Here is a 21,179-nt window from a genome sequence, read left to right on the forward strand (position 1 = left end):
TTTTTTTCATTCATACATCATGCTGTCCTATGTGACATGGTGTCCAAGTTAAAGTGCAGAATATCAACATTTTACTAAAGTACCATAAGCTTGAGATGGCCTGATACTATGATCCAGCTTTACAAGCTGTTGAAGGTTCAATACCATTTTTTTGAGTTTGCATATTTTTCCTGGATTTTATGGGTTTACACCCAAAAACATGCATGATAGGCTGGTTGAACACTCTAAATTGATCCCTAGATGTGAGTGAGCGCGAATGGCTGCCTTTGACCTTGTGTGCTGTGATTGATTGGCCACCAACTCAGGGTGTCCCCCAACTAGTTCCCATACTTGGCTGGGGGAGGCTCCAGCACCCCTCGCAACCCTTGTGAGAATAAGCGGTAAGGAAAATTAATGAATGATTGAATATCCTCTACCAAGTCCAAGCACCAACTGAAGAACTCAACTCAAATCATATAAACTGGTAAACTTTGAGTTTTTAAACGCAAAATGTTGATGCTTATCTGACTGATGAGTGTGTATAACACTATTAATTGGCAAGAGCATTTGACAGTTTAAGCAGTTCGAGAAGGATGCCAGCGTGGGTTCAGTTATGTGTCAGGACAAGGACCGTGAGACCTGATTTGACCATAGCAGTGAAGATGGGGTCCAGTGGATAATTTTATGCCAGATTGGTTTTGGGAGGTCGCCCGTGGTTATGAGGGTGTAAATATAAATCTGGTGCCTGGAAAAGAGACAGGTGCAGACTCTTTTCAGGCATGATGAGTGGAGAGGTGGCCTGTTGGTTAAGGTGTACTATCATGTTAATCATAAAACAAAGAATAGTATTTATTTGCTATTCATATTTTCTGACACTGCATGTCTGTTTGGATATTGCGTGACCGGACGTTTGTTCAAAGGACACTTGGTCCCCGGACGTTTCGTCGAACGGACATTTGGTCGCCGGATTCGCTCACTCTTAAAATTAGAATCATGAGAGAGATAGAGAACTGTCCGTCGACCAAACGTCTGGGTACCGTAGATTGAGGAATAAACCACGGCAAGATTAATTGATTTGAATTGGTGAAGTGATATTAATTGAATTTAAATGATATTCATTTGTTATCTTAATTAAACAAGCAGTAATTCATCATGGTTTGCAATGAGCACTGGGAGTGTGATTCCCCAAGATGGACGGCTACCTGTCAAATGTGTTGCAAAGCTTGTTTCTTTACTCAATATCTTGAAGATTTTCAAGCAGATCATCCATTTTTCTCCCATCTGATCAGTTCTTATCACAACTCATAAGTCATAGCACAGCAGAAGCTTGTCTCCGATCACTGCAGTGTTACCCCCAAGCATACTTTTACTCTTTACTGTTGATCTTCAAATGACAACTAATTTTCTCTGTTTAGGTATTGACATGGAGGAGCGGACCAGACAGATGAAGATGAAGATGAACAAGTACAAGCAGGGAGCAGGCTCTGACTCACGGCTAGAGCAGGACTACCACAAGGTTAAAACATTTCTATATATTCATTGAAATACAGTGGTACCTCGTTTTACGAATGCCTCTAAATAAGAAATTTTCAGGTTACGAAACACCTTGGTAGGCAAACGACTGTTCCAATATACGAAAACAATATCCAAATTACGTACGTGTGTATGTGCGAGCGTGACTGGATGGCAACCAATTTGGGGTGTTCCCTGCCTAATCCCCATAGTTAGCTGGGATAGGTTCTAGCACCCCTATGCAGTTCAGAAAATGAATGAATATATGAATAACTAGTCTTAAATGGCTTATCTGTAGCAATAGCAAACATTTACTCTTGAGGAAAAGTCGTCATGTACCTGAAATTGACTACTATTATTGCGACCACTACTGTATTTAATACATACATATGGAACTATGTATTATTGGGTGCAGTATGTGTATCATGCATACACGCTTAAATATTATACCCTACCATGCAACATACAATAGCTTGTAAACACATTAGCATGCATACTAGTGTATGTTTTTAAAAAGTCGGCAGGAGCTAGACTAAGTTTGGTTGTGCTCATTTTTAGTTTGTAGCAATGTACTCACTTGGCAATTAAATCTAACATCCCCAAATGGAAAAGTGGAATTTACAGGCATCACCAGAACTCTTGTTTTCTTTCCTGGTCATGCTCTGACAGGCCTCTGCTGTAACTGTCTTCTCTTCATGCTTGTTGTTTGACCATTTCCCCTCTATTTTTGGCTTCAATGCGTGAATGCATGGTCAAATGAATGCAAGAGGTGATATTGACTTGTCTAAAATTCCACTCCATTGCTTTAGAATCCTGTTTGTTTGCTTTGGCAGTGTACATCTGCTCACTGACATGTCATCCGGTGCATTCTAAAGCATTATGGGGGGAAAACAAATTTCATAATATGGCCTGAAAGTTTTAAAATCAGTATTTTATACAAGCCCACCATTACAGAGCCAAGTGTTTTTTTCTCTTTACCAACCATTTTAGAGACAATTTACAAAGAAAATTGTAAATTGTGTATAAATAAATGTATTTTAAAAAATCAGACAACTTTTTTAAATGTTATTTTATTATTTACATGTCATTAGTTAGCCATATGGAACTTTGTATGATTTGAAAAAAAAGTCAGTAGTGCTGTTTGAGTTTCCAAGATTCCAAATTCAGATATACTGTTTGCTAAATTACTTCATTTGAGTCAATTAAGTATTTTTTAAGTAATGAGGTTAAAGTCTAGTAAATGAACAATGTACTTTCGTTGGATACTGAAGTCTTGGAAGGTAAAGAAACGTGACTTTGAGGATTTGCAGAGGCAAGTGTTTACTACCTCTGAAGTGATCATGGAAGGACATGTTTTGAAATCTCTGCCAGAGCCTGCTGTATTCCCACTGTCTGGGACTCAAGAGTCGCTTCCCAACTTTCCTTTTATGTATGTGTTATGAAGACTCTCACTTTAAGGGCATCCAGTGTGATCAGTGTGCTGTATAAAGAAGAGCAGCACATGAGTGGTCTGTTAAATAATATCCTTCTCGGAAACTTCATTGACAAAACAACATTCAGAATTCCCAAAGACTTATTCTTAGTCACACTCACCCATAAACATTCCTTGAAGGCCATTTCAGCAATAATAATATTAATATGTATGTCCACACACAATGATTGTCTGGTGGAGAGCACTTTGTCACTAAGGCTGTCGGCTTGTGCCTTCCTATGTAGTTCCCCTGCTTGTGTGGACTTTCTCCAAGTCCTCAAGTTTCCATCCAATTTAAAAAGTGTGCATCCTACAGTTTTGTAAGGAATTAATTGTGCCATTAATCATAGTGAAGCAAGTCAAAATGCAGAGGAGAAGCTACGGCACAACAATTCCCAAAAGGGTTATTATACAACATTGGAGGAGCTGCGTGTATTTTTGGGTATGTAGGTGTGTTATGTGATAGGACAGTGTCTCGGGTACAATGAAGGGAAAGGTCTGGGGGACAGCAGTGAAGACAGCCATGATGTATAGCTTCGAGACGGTAGCTCTCGGGAAAAATAAGGAGGCAGAGCTAGAAGTATAGGAGATGAAGATGCTGAGGTTATCCTTAGGAGTGAACAGGTCGATTAGGATTATTAATCAGATACAAAAACAAGAGGGACAGTGAAGTTTCGACGTTTAAAAGACGGGGTCAAATAGATTACTTTGATCGTTTGTACATGTTCAGGGGAGCGATAGGGACTATATCGGTAAAAGGATCTTGAGGGTAAAATTTTCCGAGAACAGATCTAGAGGTTGACCTAGGAGAAAATACATGATCTAGTGGAGGAGGACATAAAAGTGGTTGGTGTAGAGGAGGATGAAGCAAAAAACAGGCCAAAGATTCCTCATGTGTCCTTCCGACTACTTTAATCGTAATATCTGAAGTCTCGGTATTTTACCATTGGGCACTTATTGCTGCAATATTCTGGTTTCATTGCACCACAATGCTCAGGTTTGGAGAAACAATCCCGATTTAGCCAAGGAAGATGATCTTTAAAACCTCCAGACTACTGAGAGACTGTCCAGTAACTTCAGTCTCAGTCTGCAGAAGGTCTCCACCTTGTGGACTTCATATGTGTGGCTCCAGTTTTTTACCTAGGTCTACAATGTCTTGTGTGTCTTGTGTCTGTCTTGCTACTGCAACCAAGAAATTCCCCTAATACGGGATGAAATAAAGTTCTAATCTAATCACTATGGCACAACCAGAATGAAAGCTTTTTAAACTAAAAGATATGATTTTTTAAATAAATGTATGACATTCTACTGTGTTATCTAAACACCTGCAAAGCAATAATAACCTGTTTTCTCCATTCTTCAGCATTCCGGCAGGGATCCACGGGGCTCAGATAACCTCTCTGCCAAATCATCTGACAGTGATGTTAGCGACGTGTCCGCTGTGTCGAGAACCAGTAGCGCCTCTCGGTTCAGCAGCACGAGCTACATATCTGTCCAGTCTGAAAGGCCGCAAGGAAACCGCAAGATCCGGTAGGCTGATCTCCTCCGCTTTGGGCATCTGTGATTTTTTTTTCACTATAAAAGCAACATGCTTTACACAAGTGGACAAATCCCTCACAGCTGAAATGTTCTTTATTCTTGTACATGTTCCATGTTCAGACATTTTCAACACTGAATTTGTTTGAACCTGGTTGATTCTCAAGGAGAAAATGAACCAGGTAGATTACTGTGTCATTTTTTCAGCTCCATGAGTTCAGATTTGGCTCTGTTACAGAAGAATTTTGAACCAAATGTTTGAACTCTGATTTCAAGCTGTGAGAGAAAATTGTCCACCACTTGTCACAACTGGTAAAAAAAAAAAAAAATCAAACTCTTGCCATCATTTTGATGTTTTTTAAAATCCGATGTTTAAAAAATATATCTCCCATGACACGATTAGTTCTTCATTTCTCATTTGTGTTATTGCTGTGTCTGCTTTTGATCTTGGGTGCTCTATTGTATATCTGTGTTTGAGCTTTATTTTTCTCACTTGACACTTCTCATGCTTTTGTTTGGCTTTCTTTCTGCTGTGCATGTGCTGCTGTGTTGCTTCTGTCTCCGTCTACAGCCATTTGCAATCAAGGAGCCATTCTCGGGAGGGGGATGAGCATTTAAATGAAGTTCTAGAAGAGGAAGAGACAGACAGGATAGGTGGAGGTGAAGGGAAAAGGGCCAATAAAGAGGGGATTGTGAAGGGAGAGAGGAAGCGATCAGGGGACAGAATAGAAAAAGACAATCAGCATCATGAAGAAATGATGAGCGAAGACGACTTACACCAGAGGAGTGTCTCAGAGACTGACCTCAGGTAACAAGTATGGCAGCCTCTAACCATAAACTCCTACTAATCAATGCAGTATAAACCTCCATATGCCTTCCTCTATATACTTATAGTATGTGAAGCATCACCAATGTGCATGCTTACCTAACAGTGTTGAAGATAGAGATAGGGATCGAGATAAAAAAAAAAAAAGCCTAATAAATATATGAGCCCCTTACATCTTTGTGGTTCGGATTGAATTGGATAACTTTAATCATCCCGTATTCGGGAAATTCCGTTGTCACAGTAGCGAGGGTGAGGATGCAGAAATAGGAAAGGCATTGTAGACATAAATAGATAAGTAATAAGTAAGTTAATAAATAAAAACATGAATATATATAAATATATATGTATATGTTTCTTGAAATTTGATCTTATTTTTAGCAGTCATCAATTAAGAGGTGCCGTATAAGCTTCTGTTCAATCATTTTTGGCTTTGGAATTTTTTTTTTTTACAAAGCAATTACCATGGACCTCTGGTCCATTTTATTATTCCTCTACGTGGGAGTTCACTGTATTAATGGTTTAGCAATCTAATACCTGTCTTTGATCTTATTGGAAGAAACTGTAAAACACTATCAGTCCACCTCGTACATTTTAATGAAATACTTTTTGTGTCAGGGCAAAGTTATTTTCAGTATAATGCAATCAACCGTGGCCTCAAGAGAGAATTCATGTTTGATGGAAAGAAAAAAAGTATGTCATGTTCTATAGAAAGACGACACTGTCCCAATTATCAAGTGGACTTTACAGCAGGAGCCTCTTAAGTCCTAATGCTAACACGAGTACTACTTAGTATCTATCTTGGACTTGTAAAAACCCAATTAAGATAAAAGCAATGTCCTCCCTTTTGGGCTTTACACGGCACCCGCGTCTGGCGGGCAGATAGCATAAGAACAGCTCAGAAAGAAAGATTTCAACTTAGTAAAATGATTGACAAACTAGATGAATGCAAAATTTAAATGTAAATGAGAACCCTAGAACATAGTCATGTGTCCCTTGTTTTACTTTAATGGCTGCATGCACTGTGTGTTGCTTCACTGTTTAATATGCGCTTCCGCTGGATGTCATTAGTTTGTCTCAGGTCCTCAGTGTTACCGTGTGCCTACTTACCATTTCCATCTTACTCCATAGTCCAATGTTACCCCAAATCTGCTCCAGCCATTTTTATTGCCTGCCAGTTCACTTTCAGTCATGTGAGAGGTTTGTGACAACATGTAACTTATAAAAAGAAGAGGAGAAAAAAAGAGTAGTATCTGTAGGCATACTATTTTTCTCTCAAGCTGAATTGAAGACGTTGCTGAAAGTGAGCTGTATGTATCCTGCTTTTAACAGAATGAAAATATTCTCCTTTATGACAGCTACAGTATACATTTGTGTTAGAAGGGACTTTGTTTGACCTGTCTAAATTAGCAAAATTGTCAATACAATCACAGAGAAGTGGTACCTCGAGATATGAGCTAAATTTGTTCTGGGACTGAGCTCGTATGTCGATTTACTCATAACTCAAATGAAAGTTTTCTATAGAAATGAACTAAAAACAAATTAATTTATTCCAATCTTCTGAAAAAACACCCAAAACAGGATATTGCACTGGAAAAATATTTTTATTTGTTCTAATTCTAACAAATTAACAAATAACTTGTGGTTTAATATTACTAAAATGTGTTTAATAGTATTAAAATTAGACAGATTTTGCAGAGGGGAGAGAGAGAGAGAGAGATACTTTTTGCACGGCAACTAGCTCGTAACATAACATAAACAAAGTTAAATGAACTTGGGTTACGATGCAGACACCCTCAAAAGTTATGTGAAGCCTCTTCCGTCCACTGTATGCTCATATGTAAAAATTTGTCTCAAATCTTAACATCAATATTTTTCCTGAAATTTTACCCTTAACTCAAATTGCTCGTATTTCGGGACACTCGTATGTTGAGGTATTACTATAATTTGAAACAAATTGTTCAGCAAAATGGCCCACCCACTGTTACAAATCTTGGTTTCAGAGTTCATGTTCACCCTAAAACCAAGACAACACCCCTAAAAATACTCATGAATACGTATAAGGTGAATAAAACCTTAGAATTATCTTAAGCGGAATGAAACCCTCATCCCAATCCTCTTAAACCTCAGCAGAGAGAAATGAAATATGGTGTATAGAGAGATAACTTTCCAAACCTGAGACAGCCAGAGATAATTTCTCAAAAAGTGTTGTCAAAAACACCTGTAGACGGATACAAAAGTAACTTCAAAGATATTATACATATTGCTGCATGAGTAAACATAAGCAATGAAGTGTCCAGATGAAAATACACATCATTTAAAGCTTGTAGATTAACATTACATTATAATACCTGCAATTGAGCACATATGTATAATTTAAATCAGCAGACAGCTTGCCTCAAATTATAAAATGTTTGTTCATTGCTCAGCCGTGCTCAAACCAGGAAAGCACTAAAGCAGAGTGATTTAACAGAAACATCGCTACAAGGTACATTTACTAGTGACTCATCCCCTATGTATTCAGGTCACAGTGTAAATACACATCTAGTAGACATTAAATGAGCCTGCTCACATTGGCTCAGTACACAAACACCATAAGAGCCAAATGTGTTTTTAGTCTTATGAGAACTTCTGTTTCGCAGAGACACTAAACTGTGGTTTATTCGTTTGAGTAAGTGTTTAGGCCAGTGTTTTCGAGGACAGGAACTTATGCCACTGACTTTCACACTTCCAGGCTGATCCAGGTCACCCTTTTCCAGAATGTGCATCATGAATGCATTCTTTACAAATTCACACAAGGCAAAGAGGACATTTTGGATCATTAAAATAATATGAAAATTATGTTAATATATCATTCGGAGCAGCTAATTTTAGCTCATTTCTGCTTTCGTCAAATCTACGAGACTATATAATTATTTAACTCTTAAACTACACCATCCAAAGTATCATGTTTTTTCTCTTTATGTATTCGTATTACAATTTGCCAAATAGTTTTATTAAGCCAAACAAATAAATATCTTAAAATAATAATTACAAAAATTACCCAAAATAAAATGTTTTTAACCCGCCCTGAACACCTACAAAATGAACTTGTGCCTACCCTTTATTAAAAAGTATTTAAAGGAGTGGAGTTTTGTCCAGTACTTTACTTCCAACCCCCCACCCCCCAAAAAAACAAGATTCCATCGGATTAGATAATGCACTAAACATTTTACTTCAGTAAAAACTAATTTTAAAGGAAAATACCCAAAAGCCATAAACAATATTCCTGGAATAGGAAAATATGACTTTAAAAAAAATATTATAGTAAAAAGCATTTGAACAGGGTTTACGTACAATGCCTTGGGGACATTGTGTTTATTTAGTAGTTGCAAAGCATCTTTCATTAAATGGGCTTTGTGTTTGAAAGCTTCTCAATATGTTTCAGATCTCTTTTAAACTTAATTCTTCTCTAAGTAATTTCCAACTAAATAATTATGACGCCTGTTTTAAATAATCCAAGTTACTGATGCCTTTTTAAGTAGCAATGATTTGTCCTCAGCAGAACCTGTCAGCTCAGCCAATAGACATAAACATTTTTAAAATGCAGAACAAACCTCTGTGTTGCCCACAGTTAAGACCCCTGTCTTATTTCACAGGCAACAAGCAGACAAAATGAAGTCTAAAACCAAACAAACCTCAGTGGTATTTCATCTTCAGAATCCAAACTTGACGCTCATTCCAATTTGGAAGACTGATAGATTTATATGGATTTATTTTCTATTCTTTTTGTAGTTGGCCTGAATTGATCATCATACACATTCTAAAAAAACACCACATTAGCCGAACTCATTTCAAGTAATTGATACACTTCACAGTAAAACCCCATGTTCATCCTTTAATTATCTTTCAAAGGTGGGTTATGAATAATGTACATGAAGTGCTCTCATCATCCGTGATATAAACCCCATGACACAAACTATAATTTGTCTCTTAAATATAGCCTAACCCGTGTGGAGCTAATATAAAACTTTAATTTGGGATGTGGCCTAAATAGAGGGTACTTGACTGGAGAATAGGGTCTCATGACAGACCAAAGTGCAGATTTTAGAAAGGTACAACTATAAGATGTAACATTCTAAGTAGCATCATGTAAACCACATGATAAATTCGATCAGGATTAGCTATATGTAAAGGTAAATTGATTAATTCAGCATGTATCCACACGCACTTTAAGCCCGTAACTCATCTATACTGTATGTCAGGAATTCCTGTACCTGAACTGTCCTTTTCTCCTTTTTATCCCACACCTCCCCATCTCCTCTCACTCTCCTGTCACCTGACCTTCTGCTTTCATCCTTTCCTTCACTTTACCTCTGCCTCCTCTCATCACATCCCTCCCGCTGGCCTTTTCCTGTCCTTTGGCCTGTTCTCTTTTCTGCCTCCCCTGTCAATGGTGGTGGCTGACAGTGACTTTGCATCCAAAATGAAAAACAGGCAGATGGGCTCATCGGGCGGTGTGAATATGACTAAGAGCACCAGCATCAGCGGTGACATGTGTAACCTGGAAAAGACAGACGGCAGCCAGTCGGACACAGCGGTCGGTACGGTAGGAACTGACGACAAGAAGAGGCGCTCCAGCATTGGTGCCAAAATGCAGGCCATGGTTGGCATGTCACGCAAGAGCCGGAGCACCTCTCAACTCAGCCAAACAGGTAACCATTATCCCTCTGTGAGTATCTGCATCTGTCCTTTCTTCTTACTTTGTGTCTCATACAGTGATGCCGAACTTCCATTTATTTTGAATACTTCCTTTTCCCAACTTTTAACTTAGACAGGTTTTGGACTTGCCAAAAGCGTTTGCAGGAGATAAAGCCGACAGCGTGACTTTTGGACTTTTTCCCTCATGTCTTCCTCTTTCCTCTAGGCTTTGTTGACTCCTGGAGATTCCTCTTCTCTTTCCTCATTGCTTTTTATTGTTACAGTCTCATTCTTTTACTGTTGTAGAGTCGCATGAATGTAGCTGATGATGCCTTGCTGCCTTTATAGTAATCATTTTCTTTTCAAATGTGTCACAGCTGCTAGAGCTTGGATCTTATTGCCATGCTTTTGACTTTGCTATCAGTCATCTGATGCTCATTTGAAATGCTGCTGACATTTGAAAAAGCTGTTTCTTATTGCTTGTGTGGACCAGTGCAAATGAGAGAGTATGTGATGTCACATTTGGTTGTTGTTTTGTTTGCTAGAATTTTTATTTTCAACCAGTTTCGCCCTGGTTGAGCTGTGTTAACCCTAGTACCCCGTAACTATGACAGAGTGTTGAAAACAGATAAAGGGATGATTTTTACATTTTTTTTATTCAATTCAAGCCTTTATTTAGTTAAAAATCGATGCGATTTTTTTTAAGAACAAACAATATTCCCCGTAGTAATGGCATATTCATATAAACAAAGCCTAAATAAGGAAAAATAACTACAAATCATTACAAATTCATTAAGGTCCTCTTCAGTATTTTTTAAAAACCCTGATGAATCTGGAAGTAGAAAGGCTTCCTTCTTGTGGCTAGGGTACATAAGCATGTCAGTCTGCCTCACATGAATCAAGTTAGGGCTTTTAATCAAACTTCATTAAAAGTGGAGCGTTATTATAAAATGCCATTCAATGAGAATAGTTGGTTCTATTTTCATTCAAGCAATTTGGGCCTAATGGTTTAAAATCATTCAGCAAGAGGGTGTGATGCCTAAATAACTGCTGAATAAATCAAGAGTAAAGTTTTGGAATATTCATTCATATTCTGAACCACTAATGAATGTTGTTAGGATGTGGGAGTACCCAGAGAAAACCCACACAGGAACATGCAAACTCCACACAGTGAGGACTGACATAGTATCGAACCGTCGACCCCAAAACTGTGAGGTCAATGCGCTATATTAAAATCTATTTTGAAGTAAAATAGAAGTTTTTTTTCAGGTTAGTACAGGTTGACTATTCAATTCATGTCCATTTAAGTGAAAGAACTAAAAGATGGGCATACATTATGATAGCTATAACAGGCTTGACTATTTTTGTGATGCATAGTGCTCAAAATGAACTTTCTAGCCATGTGTTTAATTATGGTTCTAGAAGCAAGCGTGCTTCTTGAAGCTTTTCAAAGTCAGAAAAGGAATGCATCTGCATCCACTTTTCCACCTGTCCGAATCTGTCATTAGCACATCGTCACGCTTTAGGGTGGACTACTAAACGTGTGATGTAGGCGTTACGTCAAATATTGCGTACACATTCTCCCACGGCATCTTTCCTCCTCCGCACTCTGGAGGCTCGTGGAGGTGAAAACTTATAATTACATGTTTTAATTCACTTAAGCACGCATGGCTGACTCGTGTTGCAAGTGTATATATATGATTACCGACTGCCCAAAGGCCGTCATGACATGCCCCGACCATACTTGAAAAATATCGGAGACAGTCACTTCTTTTATTTGCCATCATCCAACAATAGCTATTGGATTGTTGCCTATAAAATCAGTGCCTGTGAGTGAGTAGAATACTTTGTTTTTAAATTGAATTAAAATTACTTAATGGTTTATGTTCAAAATATTATGCAAAAAGCCATGCAAACATCATTTCCAGCCTTAATTTGTATTTTTTTAGCATTTCCAAGGAGGCGAATTATTTACAGGTACATACTACTTTATCAAAAAAAGACAGAGAGAGCTGAAAAAAAATTAGAAAAAACATTTAAGCCTAACAATGGGTGATAATTTCGTCGAATGCTGCATATGAATAGGAAGAATGCAGCATACAAATGTTTATTTAGCTTTATTTTTTCACCCGTGTAACATTTTGCTACGTCAATATGCCATTGGATTGGATAACTTTATATATACTATACAATAGTATACCATATTACATTAGGCTCACCTGTGAGTTATATACCCATGGACAAAATTGTTTTAGTTAAATTTTCAGGTGTGGCTTGAAGTTAGTTTGCTTTATTTTCTGGATAGTACAAAAACATCCCAACTGTCTGAAGGCGCACACAGTTAAAAAATAACGAATGGACAATATTTTTACATCATTACAATCCAATTATCCTTATTTTTGTAATGACCAAAACACTTACATACAATCTACATCCAAAAATTCCAGATTTTAACCAATTTCCCATGGATTAGTGAACAGAACATACATTTTGCACGCAGAAAAACTGAGGTAACAAGTCGAACTTACTGACTTTGAGGTCAGTGTGCTGGCCACTACTTCCCCATGCTTCCCCTGTATTATATATTCTTAACATTTGCCAAGAAATACACGCCTTGCATCATGTGGTTACTTGTAGGTCTGTTCGAATGGAACAGGGCCACTTGCTTGTGGCATGACAAAATATTCATCCATTTCCTTAAGAACTTTATCCGCACAAAGGTTGTGGGGGTGCTGGAGCCTATCCCAGCTGACATCTGGCCCGAGGCATGTGAGACAAACAACCATTCACGCTCACACTCATACCTAGGGGTAATTTAGAGTGTCCAACCAGCCCATGGAATGTGGGAGGAAACTACAGTACCCAGAGAAAACCCACCCAGGCCCGGGGGAACATGCAAACTCCACACAGGTGGACTGACCTGGATTCAAACCCAGTACCCCAGAACTGTGAGCCCGATGCGCTAGCCACTCATCTGCCGGGCAGCATGACAAACTATAAACTTCCAATTTTATATTTTTAGCCTTTAACCGCAAACAAAAATACGTACACTTCCTGTATCTTTTTTCTCTTGCAGAAGTTATTCAGTTAGTCAGAAAACATGATGACATGTGGACAAAAGAGTGTAGCTTGTTTATTCTTGCTCAGTCAACATGATCCTTTTGCAGCCAAAATTTCAATGATTTCCAACCATTCATCCGAACATTACATTTGTCCACATCTTTTTTGTTGCATTCTAAAACAAGAAATTGGCTAAAAAATAATAATAATAAGTTGACTTGACTCCATAGTTTAATCATATTTGATCATATTTAGAATTATAGCAATAGACTAGTCCATTACTTTAAAAATCAGTCAATGTGAACTAAACTTTAACAATTTATTCTAACTTAGCCTTAAACTTCTGACTATGGTATGGAATTTTGCATTGCAAACATACCAAGTCAAAAGACAATAGGCTATAGGCTTGATCCTATAAAACTCTACTCCAATTCACAAGGAGGTTGTCAACAGTGTAGTGCAAATATGTGCGTAAGCATGTTTGTGTGTCTGGCTGATATCACTCCTTTGCGATGTGTTTAAAGTGCTCATGACCAGACCTTCTTTCTGAGGCTCAGTCTATTCTCTAGCCTCATCAATCAGAATGATTTCCTCATTCCACTTCTAGGATGTTACACTGTTCTCTATTTATTATTGCACAATGGACGGAATCCTTTAGATTCCTATCCTCTGATGTATTTTTGATTTCCAGTTATATTGTCGCTCTTCTTTCGGTCTGGACTGGCACCAAGCCACAATGTGTGTTTAACGGTAACATCTTATTGATCATGCTGATGCTAAACTGCAATACAAATTCTTGCCCTAAAATTCAAATGCCCTTAAATTAAGACTGATGTTTTCCTCTCAGTCTTAGTTAAAACTGTTAAATCAATGTTATCTTACTTAAAGAAACCTAAATCTATCGAAATTGTTACTTCACCCTTTCCTTTAGTTCCAAGTAGTATCATTATTCTAAATAGAATTAAAACAGTTGTAGGTATGATAAGATAGAGATAAGTGCTAACCTTTTTTGAGATAAACACATCTATTAGTGAATCTTCCAATAGTTCTAATTAACTTGTGATCTCCAAGACACGTGCCATGTTTGGTACGTGTATTTCTTCTAGTGTCCATGTGCCCATGTGCAGTAGGTAGATGAGTAAGAATAAACTTGAGTGCAAAAGTTGAAACAACACGTGCACGATGTGTTGTTTGAGTAGATGCCATCTAATGTTGCCACGTGTCCTTGGACGCACTTGGCGGGGGAGACCACGACAGATGGGAAACTAATTGTTGTATCTTTCTTGCTTGACTCGGATCATTACTTTGTGCTGGCTGTTGTAAGAACAGCATATTGTCCCTGTTCTTTCATTGCCTAATGCAAGCCACCACTGTGACTGTAATTTTATATCATTTATAATGAAATATGTTACATTAAATGATTATTTAGAAGACAGGAGCATCTTCAGAGACAAGTAATTATGAAAACAATGAAAAAACATCCAGTTTGCTAGTCTGTGATAATTAAGACTACATTCAGGTGATTGATTTTCCTCTTCCATCTCTTGTGCTCTGTAATTGGTTGACCACTAATTCAGGGTGTGCCATGGGCCTTGTGAGGATAAAGGCTTCAGAAAATGAATGAATGATTAATTGGTCACATAATTTAGTTTAGATTAGATAACTTTATTCATCCTGTATTCGTGAAATTTCATTGTCACAGTAGCAAGAGGGTGAGAATACAGACACAGAAAAATACATTTTAGACAAATGAATAGGTAATAAATAAGTTAATAAATATATAAATAAATAAATACTAAATATATATATGATAGGTGAAATAATAGCTGAAACCACCTTTTTGCTTGAATTCATGATCAAGTTTTCATGTGAGCAAAAGTATTGATTTGAGTATTGAGTCAACGGTGTGTTTTTGTTCCCAATTGTGTCAGATAACATCATATACAAACATGCGGACAGCTGTATACAAAAACAAAAAAAACAAAAAAAACTGTCAACCATTCAGATTAGAGACTAAACAAACTAACAGTTAATATAAAGATTCAAACCTCTATTTAGCATCCTGACCACTTCTCGGACAAGCAGACCATTTCCATCAATGAAAAACTAGCTGGAGCAGCCTAGTGAATTGCACAGAAACGCTATATATATATATGCACTGGGTTTTTTCTAATACAACAAAAGTTATTTGGAGTTGGTCTTTCATGCAAGATTAATAACCCAAACACTGCTAAAACAACAAAGGAGTTCAGAAAAACACAACTGGAAGGCTTTAAACTTTTCAAGTAAATTTCAAGATAATTAAACCTTATAGAAAATGCATTTATTTCCGAATCAAACCCCAAATCGTTCATTTATTGCGGAGGGTGCTAGAGCCTTGCTGACTTTGGAGGACACACTGGATTGGTGGCCAGCCAAGCGCGGGGCACAAGGAAAAAAAACAACCTACCATGGGGCAATTTAGTGTGTGCAACTAGACTTTCCTGCATGTTTTTGGAGTGTGGGAGGAAACCGGATACCCGGAGAAAACCCACACAAGCCTGGGGAGAACATGCAAACTCCACACATTCATGACCCACCTGGGATCGAACCCTCAAAAAGAACTTTGAGGCTGACACGCTAAGCACTCAGCCCATTGCTTTTACCCCAAATAAAATAATAATTTTAAAGAAAAACATACAGTATAGTGAGACCTCAATAAACCTGGAAAAACATTATAATATAATAATTTTGTGACATGGCAATGACAATGAGTGATATTGTTATTCTCACAGAAGAATGTGTTTAGACTTGTTCACCTTTCCAAAGTCTGTGTTTTTTAATCTGCATATACAGACAATACTCTTGCTCACCTAAAAACACTGTGTTCATATCCAAACAATGCAATCCAGGGATAAAAATTCCTGAAAATAAAACTTGTATATGTTTCAGTCTTGTTTGGTATTCCCGTTTTGATGTAACAGCTTGAGGTTTACAAATATGGATTTTTGAAAATCCGAAAAAATATGTTTGATGACTGTGGAAAACTCAGTTAGTGTACGCCGATTTTCTTCGACTAAGTATTCATACCTAGGGTATACGTAGATAGGCTTTTACAAAGTCTCACAATAAGATGAGCCATTAAATGTGACCCACTTACTGTCGTAATTTTACTGTTTTTCAAAGTACCCACAGATGTGCAAGTGTAGAGTTGTAGACTGGGCTGACCCAGATGGAACCGTAAGTGTCTGACTTGAGAAGTAGGTTCCATCTCTCAGAGTAGGTCACACTTTTTTTCTTATTTTGGCTGGGTCTGCGACCTATACTAAAATGACCTTTTCTTTTTTTACATAATAGGAGTTGCTTCTACATAGGATACAGTAATAACTTGAGATACAAGCTTAATGAGTTCCAGGACCGAGTACGTATGTCCATTTAAGTGAATATTTCCTAATTCTATGTTATCTGTAAGGGAAGCTGTTCCGAATTTTGTAAACAGAAAGTTGGTGTGATCAAAAACATGCTTTTAGTATTAGAATTAGATAATTATTTGATTTCTATTGATAAAATGTTGATCAGAATTACTTTGTACAGTAATATAGCTACTCTAAACATTTCTACAAAGTATAGCCCTACCTATACTTTCGAAAATAATTGGTTACAGAACTTTTTTCATAAGTAGAGCAGTGGTTTATATTTAAATTATTTTTTTTCACGGTTCTCAAAAAACTACCAACTAAACTCTATTAAAAATGAGAAGTGTTATGCTCTTGTATGAAATATTTGAGAAAAAGACAAAAATTAAACAAAATGATAAGATTTTTTAAATACATTTATGTTATTTATAAATGTATTCACTTCATTTATTCACTTAAATTTCAGCTTGTTTTAATAGCTTAATACATAAATGTATTTCCTTTTTTCCTGTTTTGCACATCTTTCATACAAAATATGTGTACTCATCATTTTTAAAGCGTTTTGGGGGTAAAATTTGAGAACTTAGGACACTTGGGAAAGAATTAAAGCTGTTACATATAATATGTGTCTCAACTATTGAAAAGTTCAAGTTACAAAACCCCTTTTGGAATGAATTATTTCATAAATAGAGGTATCACTGTATTGGCAATATAGTTTGCAGAGTTTTAAATTTTAAGATTTTCTGCTGGTTGTGTGGCTTGAAATTTTTTGAATGCAAAAATTGTGATTTAGCTAAAACAAGTTGGGAAACACTGGGTCAGTCTATATTTATCTGAATAACTATTAATATGTTAAAGATACCTAGTATGTTGTTCTCCCTTTATTATTAATATAATGTATATTGTCTGTTTTGGGGGCGGTTCAGGAATGGTTTGAGCGTTGGCCTCACAGTTCTGGGATCGAGGGTTCGATCCAAGGGTCCTCTCTGTGTTGAGTATGCATTTCAGCCCTGGGTATGAGTGTGTGCATGAATGGTTGCCCGTCTCCTAAAAAATGTAACTTGAACTCCAGTGTAATGTCTATATGTTTCATTCACTCCATTGTATATTTTTCGGCTGCTGCGATTTATACTCAGGTGTGACTTTTTAGGAGGGAAAAACAAAGTACTTAATCCATTGTGTGGGACATTATGGCGTGTTGTTTATTGATTTAAAGCTGTTTTTCTTGTAAGACTGGAGAATAGTGTTCTAAATTAAAGGCCAGAGAATCTTTAAATTATGGATTGACTTCAGATGGATAGAGGAGCATCAAAAATCATAATTGTTGTATGATTATGAACATAGAATTTAGAATAATAATTTTAGGGTAAGCCGTATAGACAATCGATCAAGGGAAATGGAATAAAACGGCTATTGATGGATGGTAGATGACGTTTTTGGGTTGACCATGTGAATCTTCTGGATTTTTCATTTTGTGCAAACAGAATTCCTCCTAAGTCAACACAGCTGTGTTTTTCTAGTAATGGTAGTGAGGAGAATTAAGGAGCCAAATCAGGCACGTGCCGCTCCAGCGGCTGCTCTGTGGCTGAGGTTCTCTCACACGTAGCAAGGCAGCTGCCAGACAGAATGACAGCTTGTTTTCACTGGCCACTGTGAATGGCAATATGAAGCGAGGAGATTGTGATACCATGGATGGAAAGAAATACTGATGAATATGAATGAAAATACCTATGATGGATTGTGTTAAGGAGCAAAAATGGTGAGCAGTGGAAAACAGTAAGGGAATGGAGAAATCAAGATAATGTCTTTCTTTAAAAAAAATTGGGAAAAAAGACTTCATGAAAAGAGATTGCTACATATCTCTTGGAAGACCTTTTGCATCCATGCTGAGGTCTAAGAAGCCTAGCCTTCTGATTGGAGGAGCTTGAATCGACTCTCTTCCCTCCCCCCTTGAAAATAGAGGTGCTGCAGGCAGCATCAGCCATGCACACAGTAGTCCCAGCCACTGAAGCAACATCCATCCTGAGATTCACCTACAGAGAGAGTTGCCAAAGAAAAGCTGTTAGTTGAGCAAATTATAGACCATTGATTTTTGAAGCTTGACCTACCAATTAGTTGATTCACTGTATTGACGACGAAGGCTAGTCATCATGGGCAGGCAGGGACACGATACCGCTGCTCCAGCTACTGGCATGCGTATACAACGCTCTCAGAGTAAGCTGAGCTTGTCCGCATCGTTCGAGGCACTGGCAATCTACTTTCCCTGCATGAACTCATTTGACGAAGACGATGGAGGTAAGATGACCGAGAGAAAAAAAAGCATGTGGGTTTTGTCTAGTTGTGCCTCATTTTACATTGTGGGATAGCTGGGCCAAGACACAATTTTGTTTCTCAATGCAGACTTGCATTTAGAAGAAAAAGACTTGTATCGTAGCAAACAAAGATTTTACATATGGCATTGGTACATGCCTAGAATCTATAATGTGGTGGACGGCCAGGCAGAAAAAGAAGACATTTAAATGATGTGACCAATGACCATTTGTTTGCTTGGAATAATATCCCTGGAATTATGTTGTTGTTATCCATAATATTGTTACTTATTATTGGAATGAATGAAATCTCTGAGGCATAGATTTCCATTGCCAATCGTGTGAAATTATGGGCACACGCTCCAGCTTTTTGGTGAACACAGTTAAGTATGAACTAAGGATCATTATGTATTTGTATGAAAATTAGGCTAAAATTAAGATTTTCAAACTGGGTACCATCTATTCAAACTGGTAACACGCCAGTATAGTCATGGTTATCAAAGAGCTATATAGAAAGTATGCTAATAGGCAGTACATGATTGAGCTGGGACAGTAAAAACATGTTTTGGATTTAGTGAAATTAGTTGTTTGTTTCTAATAATCAAGGACATATGTAACTTTTTGACTGTTTTCTTGTACAGATAAGCAGTGACAGCTACATTATTTAAAAAAACACATGTAAAAGGACCCATTGAATGGAGTCTGCTGATGGCAGCCCAAATTGACCCTCTTCACATGATTTAATCATATTTTTCAGTGGGGTTGTTGTGTAGTTGTATGACACCTCTCAAATTCATCATTCAACTCACCCCAACTAATCTAATTGACGCATGTGTGTTTTAAAATGAAATATTCCCTTTTCGCACTCTTTTTGCTCCTTGAACTTCTTCAGTTAATATTTACATATGTAAGGGAATTGGTGACTTCTACATGCTATGAATACACTATACAATTGATTTACCATTAATATATGTTGGTACTGATTCTGTCAAACCCTAATTAGTAAGCGTTTTAGCAAAATCATCTCAATCTTAAGCAATTGAAATTGGTCTGCTATTGTTTTTCTAGTGTTTGTTTTTTAAGTAGTAACAATATGTGAATTGCCGTGGCCACCCTAGACTAGACACCAGTCAGTCGTGGGGCACACATAAGGTCACATCAAGGCAGACAACCATTCGCTTTCAGAAATGCATCGCCATCTAGTGGGAATCGATCCTACACTATTGCTCTTGCATTTACCAGTTGATGGTAATTGAATTTTATGTCATTTGTAACATATTTTTCTCAGTTCAAGTGCTTGCCAGAGTAAATAATCTTGTTTTCACACATCATTCATCTTCCATACCGTTTATACTCACAACGATCACAGGGTTGCTGGAGCCAATCCTAACCAACTGTGGGGAGTAGTTGGAGGACACCTGAATTGAATGAGATGAACAACCACTCATGCTGATACTCATACCTAGGGACCATTTATAGTAGTTAAGCAGTCTACCTTGCATGTTTATAGGATGTGGGAAGAAACGGCTAATGTCATAACCACTCGTATCAATTTCTTTTGTGTTTAACCATTATATTCTACGTTATCAGAGGTCATGGTGCCATATTGTTTGTGTGCAGAAGCCGGAGGCAAGAAGTTGCGCAGCACTATCCAGAGGAGCACAGAGACAGGGCTAGCGGTGGAGATGAGGAACAGAATGACGCGTCAGGCCAGCCGAGAATCCACAGACGGCAGCATGAATAGCTATAGCTCTGAGGGAAAGTAAGTAAACCAACGTTTTTTTTATTTCTTTGATTTGAATCTTGCAATACTTACTTACCTTAAGACAGCTCTTTACCTTGTGCTATTTGACACATAAATGCATATTTGTATTCTAGTCTCATCTTCCCTGGTGTGAGGTTGTCTTCAGAAGCCCAATTTAGTGACTTTCTGGATGGGCTTGGGCCCGCACAGCTAGTCGGTCGACAGACACTGGCTACTCCGCCAATGGGTACGCACAAATTTGTCAAATTTCTCAATAGAGGATCTCTGCTTCTGCTTGCAATAATCGACATGCAAATTGTTTATGTTTTTAGGCGACATCCAAATTGGCATGGTGGAGAAGAAAGGAGCATTGGAGGTAGAAATCATCAGAGCTCGTGGCCTTGTAGGAAAACCAAGCTCCAAGGCACTGCCAGGTAATCATAGGCTGAAAATGAGCGCTAACCATTTCTGTTGAACTATGAAAATGATGCCCGCTGTCTACTCCTTTTCTCTTAGCACCATATGTTAAGGTCTATCTTTTGGAAAATGGAGTCTGCATAGCCAAAAAGAAAACAAAAGTAGCAAGAAAAACCTTGGATCCTCTTTACCAGCAGCAACTGCCGTTTGAGGAGAGTCCCGGAGGAAAAGTCTTACAGGTTCGGCACGAGAG

At 37.7% G+C, this 21,179-nt stretch overlaps 1 protein-coding gene across 36 annotated transcripts in view; it reads left to right on the forward strand.

The window, feature by feature from the left end:
• Positions 1–21,179, forward strand: part of rims2a (regulating synaptic membrane exocytosis 2a) — a 99,044-nt gene that overhangs the window by 75,232 nt on the left and 2,633 nt on the right. For 23 of the 36 annotated variants that reach the window (XM_077721421.1, XM_077721422.1, XM_077721424.1 and 20 more), the window contains 8 exons: positions 1,395–1,495; positions 4,326–4,492; positions 5,070–5,306; positions 9,798–10,015; positions 20,386–20,527; positions 20,644–20,756; positions 20,842–20,943; positions 21,026–21,165. In XM_077721421.1, the coding sequence (XP_077577547.1) occupies positions 1,395–1,495; positions 4,326–4,492; positions 5,070–5,306; positions 9,798–10,015; positions 20,386–20,527; positions 20,644–20,756; positions 20,842–20,943; positions 21,026–21,165 (1,220 nt within the window). Of the gene's footprint in view, positions 1–1,394; positions 1,496–4,325; positions 4,493–5,069; positions 5,307–9,770; positions 10,016–17,626; positions 18,752–20,385; positions 20,528–20,643; positions 20,757–20,841; positions 20,944–21,025; positions 21,166–21,179 lie in introns of those variants that run through there. The other 13 variants (XM_077721444.1, XM_077721426.1, XM_077721439.1 and 10 more) reach the window with 3 other exon arrangements.

The sequence above is a fragment of the Stigmatopora nigra genome, chromosome 7 (genome assembly GCF_051989575.1).
Source record: "Stigmatopora nigra isolate UIUO_SnigA chromosome 7, RoL_Snig_1.1, whole genome shotgun sequence".
NCBI classification, from domain to species: Eukaryota; Metazoa; Chordata; class Actinopteri; order Syngnathiformes; family Syngnathidae; genus Stigmatopora; species Stigmatopora nigra.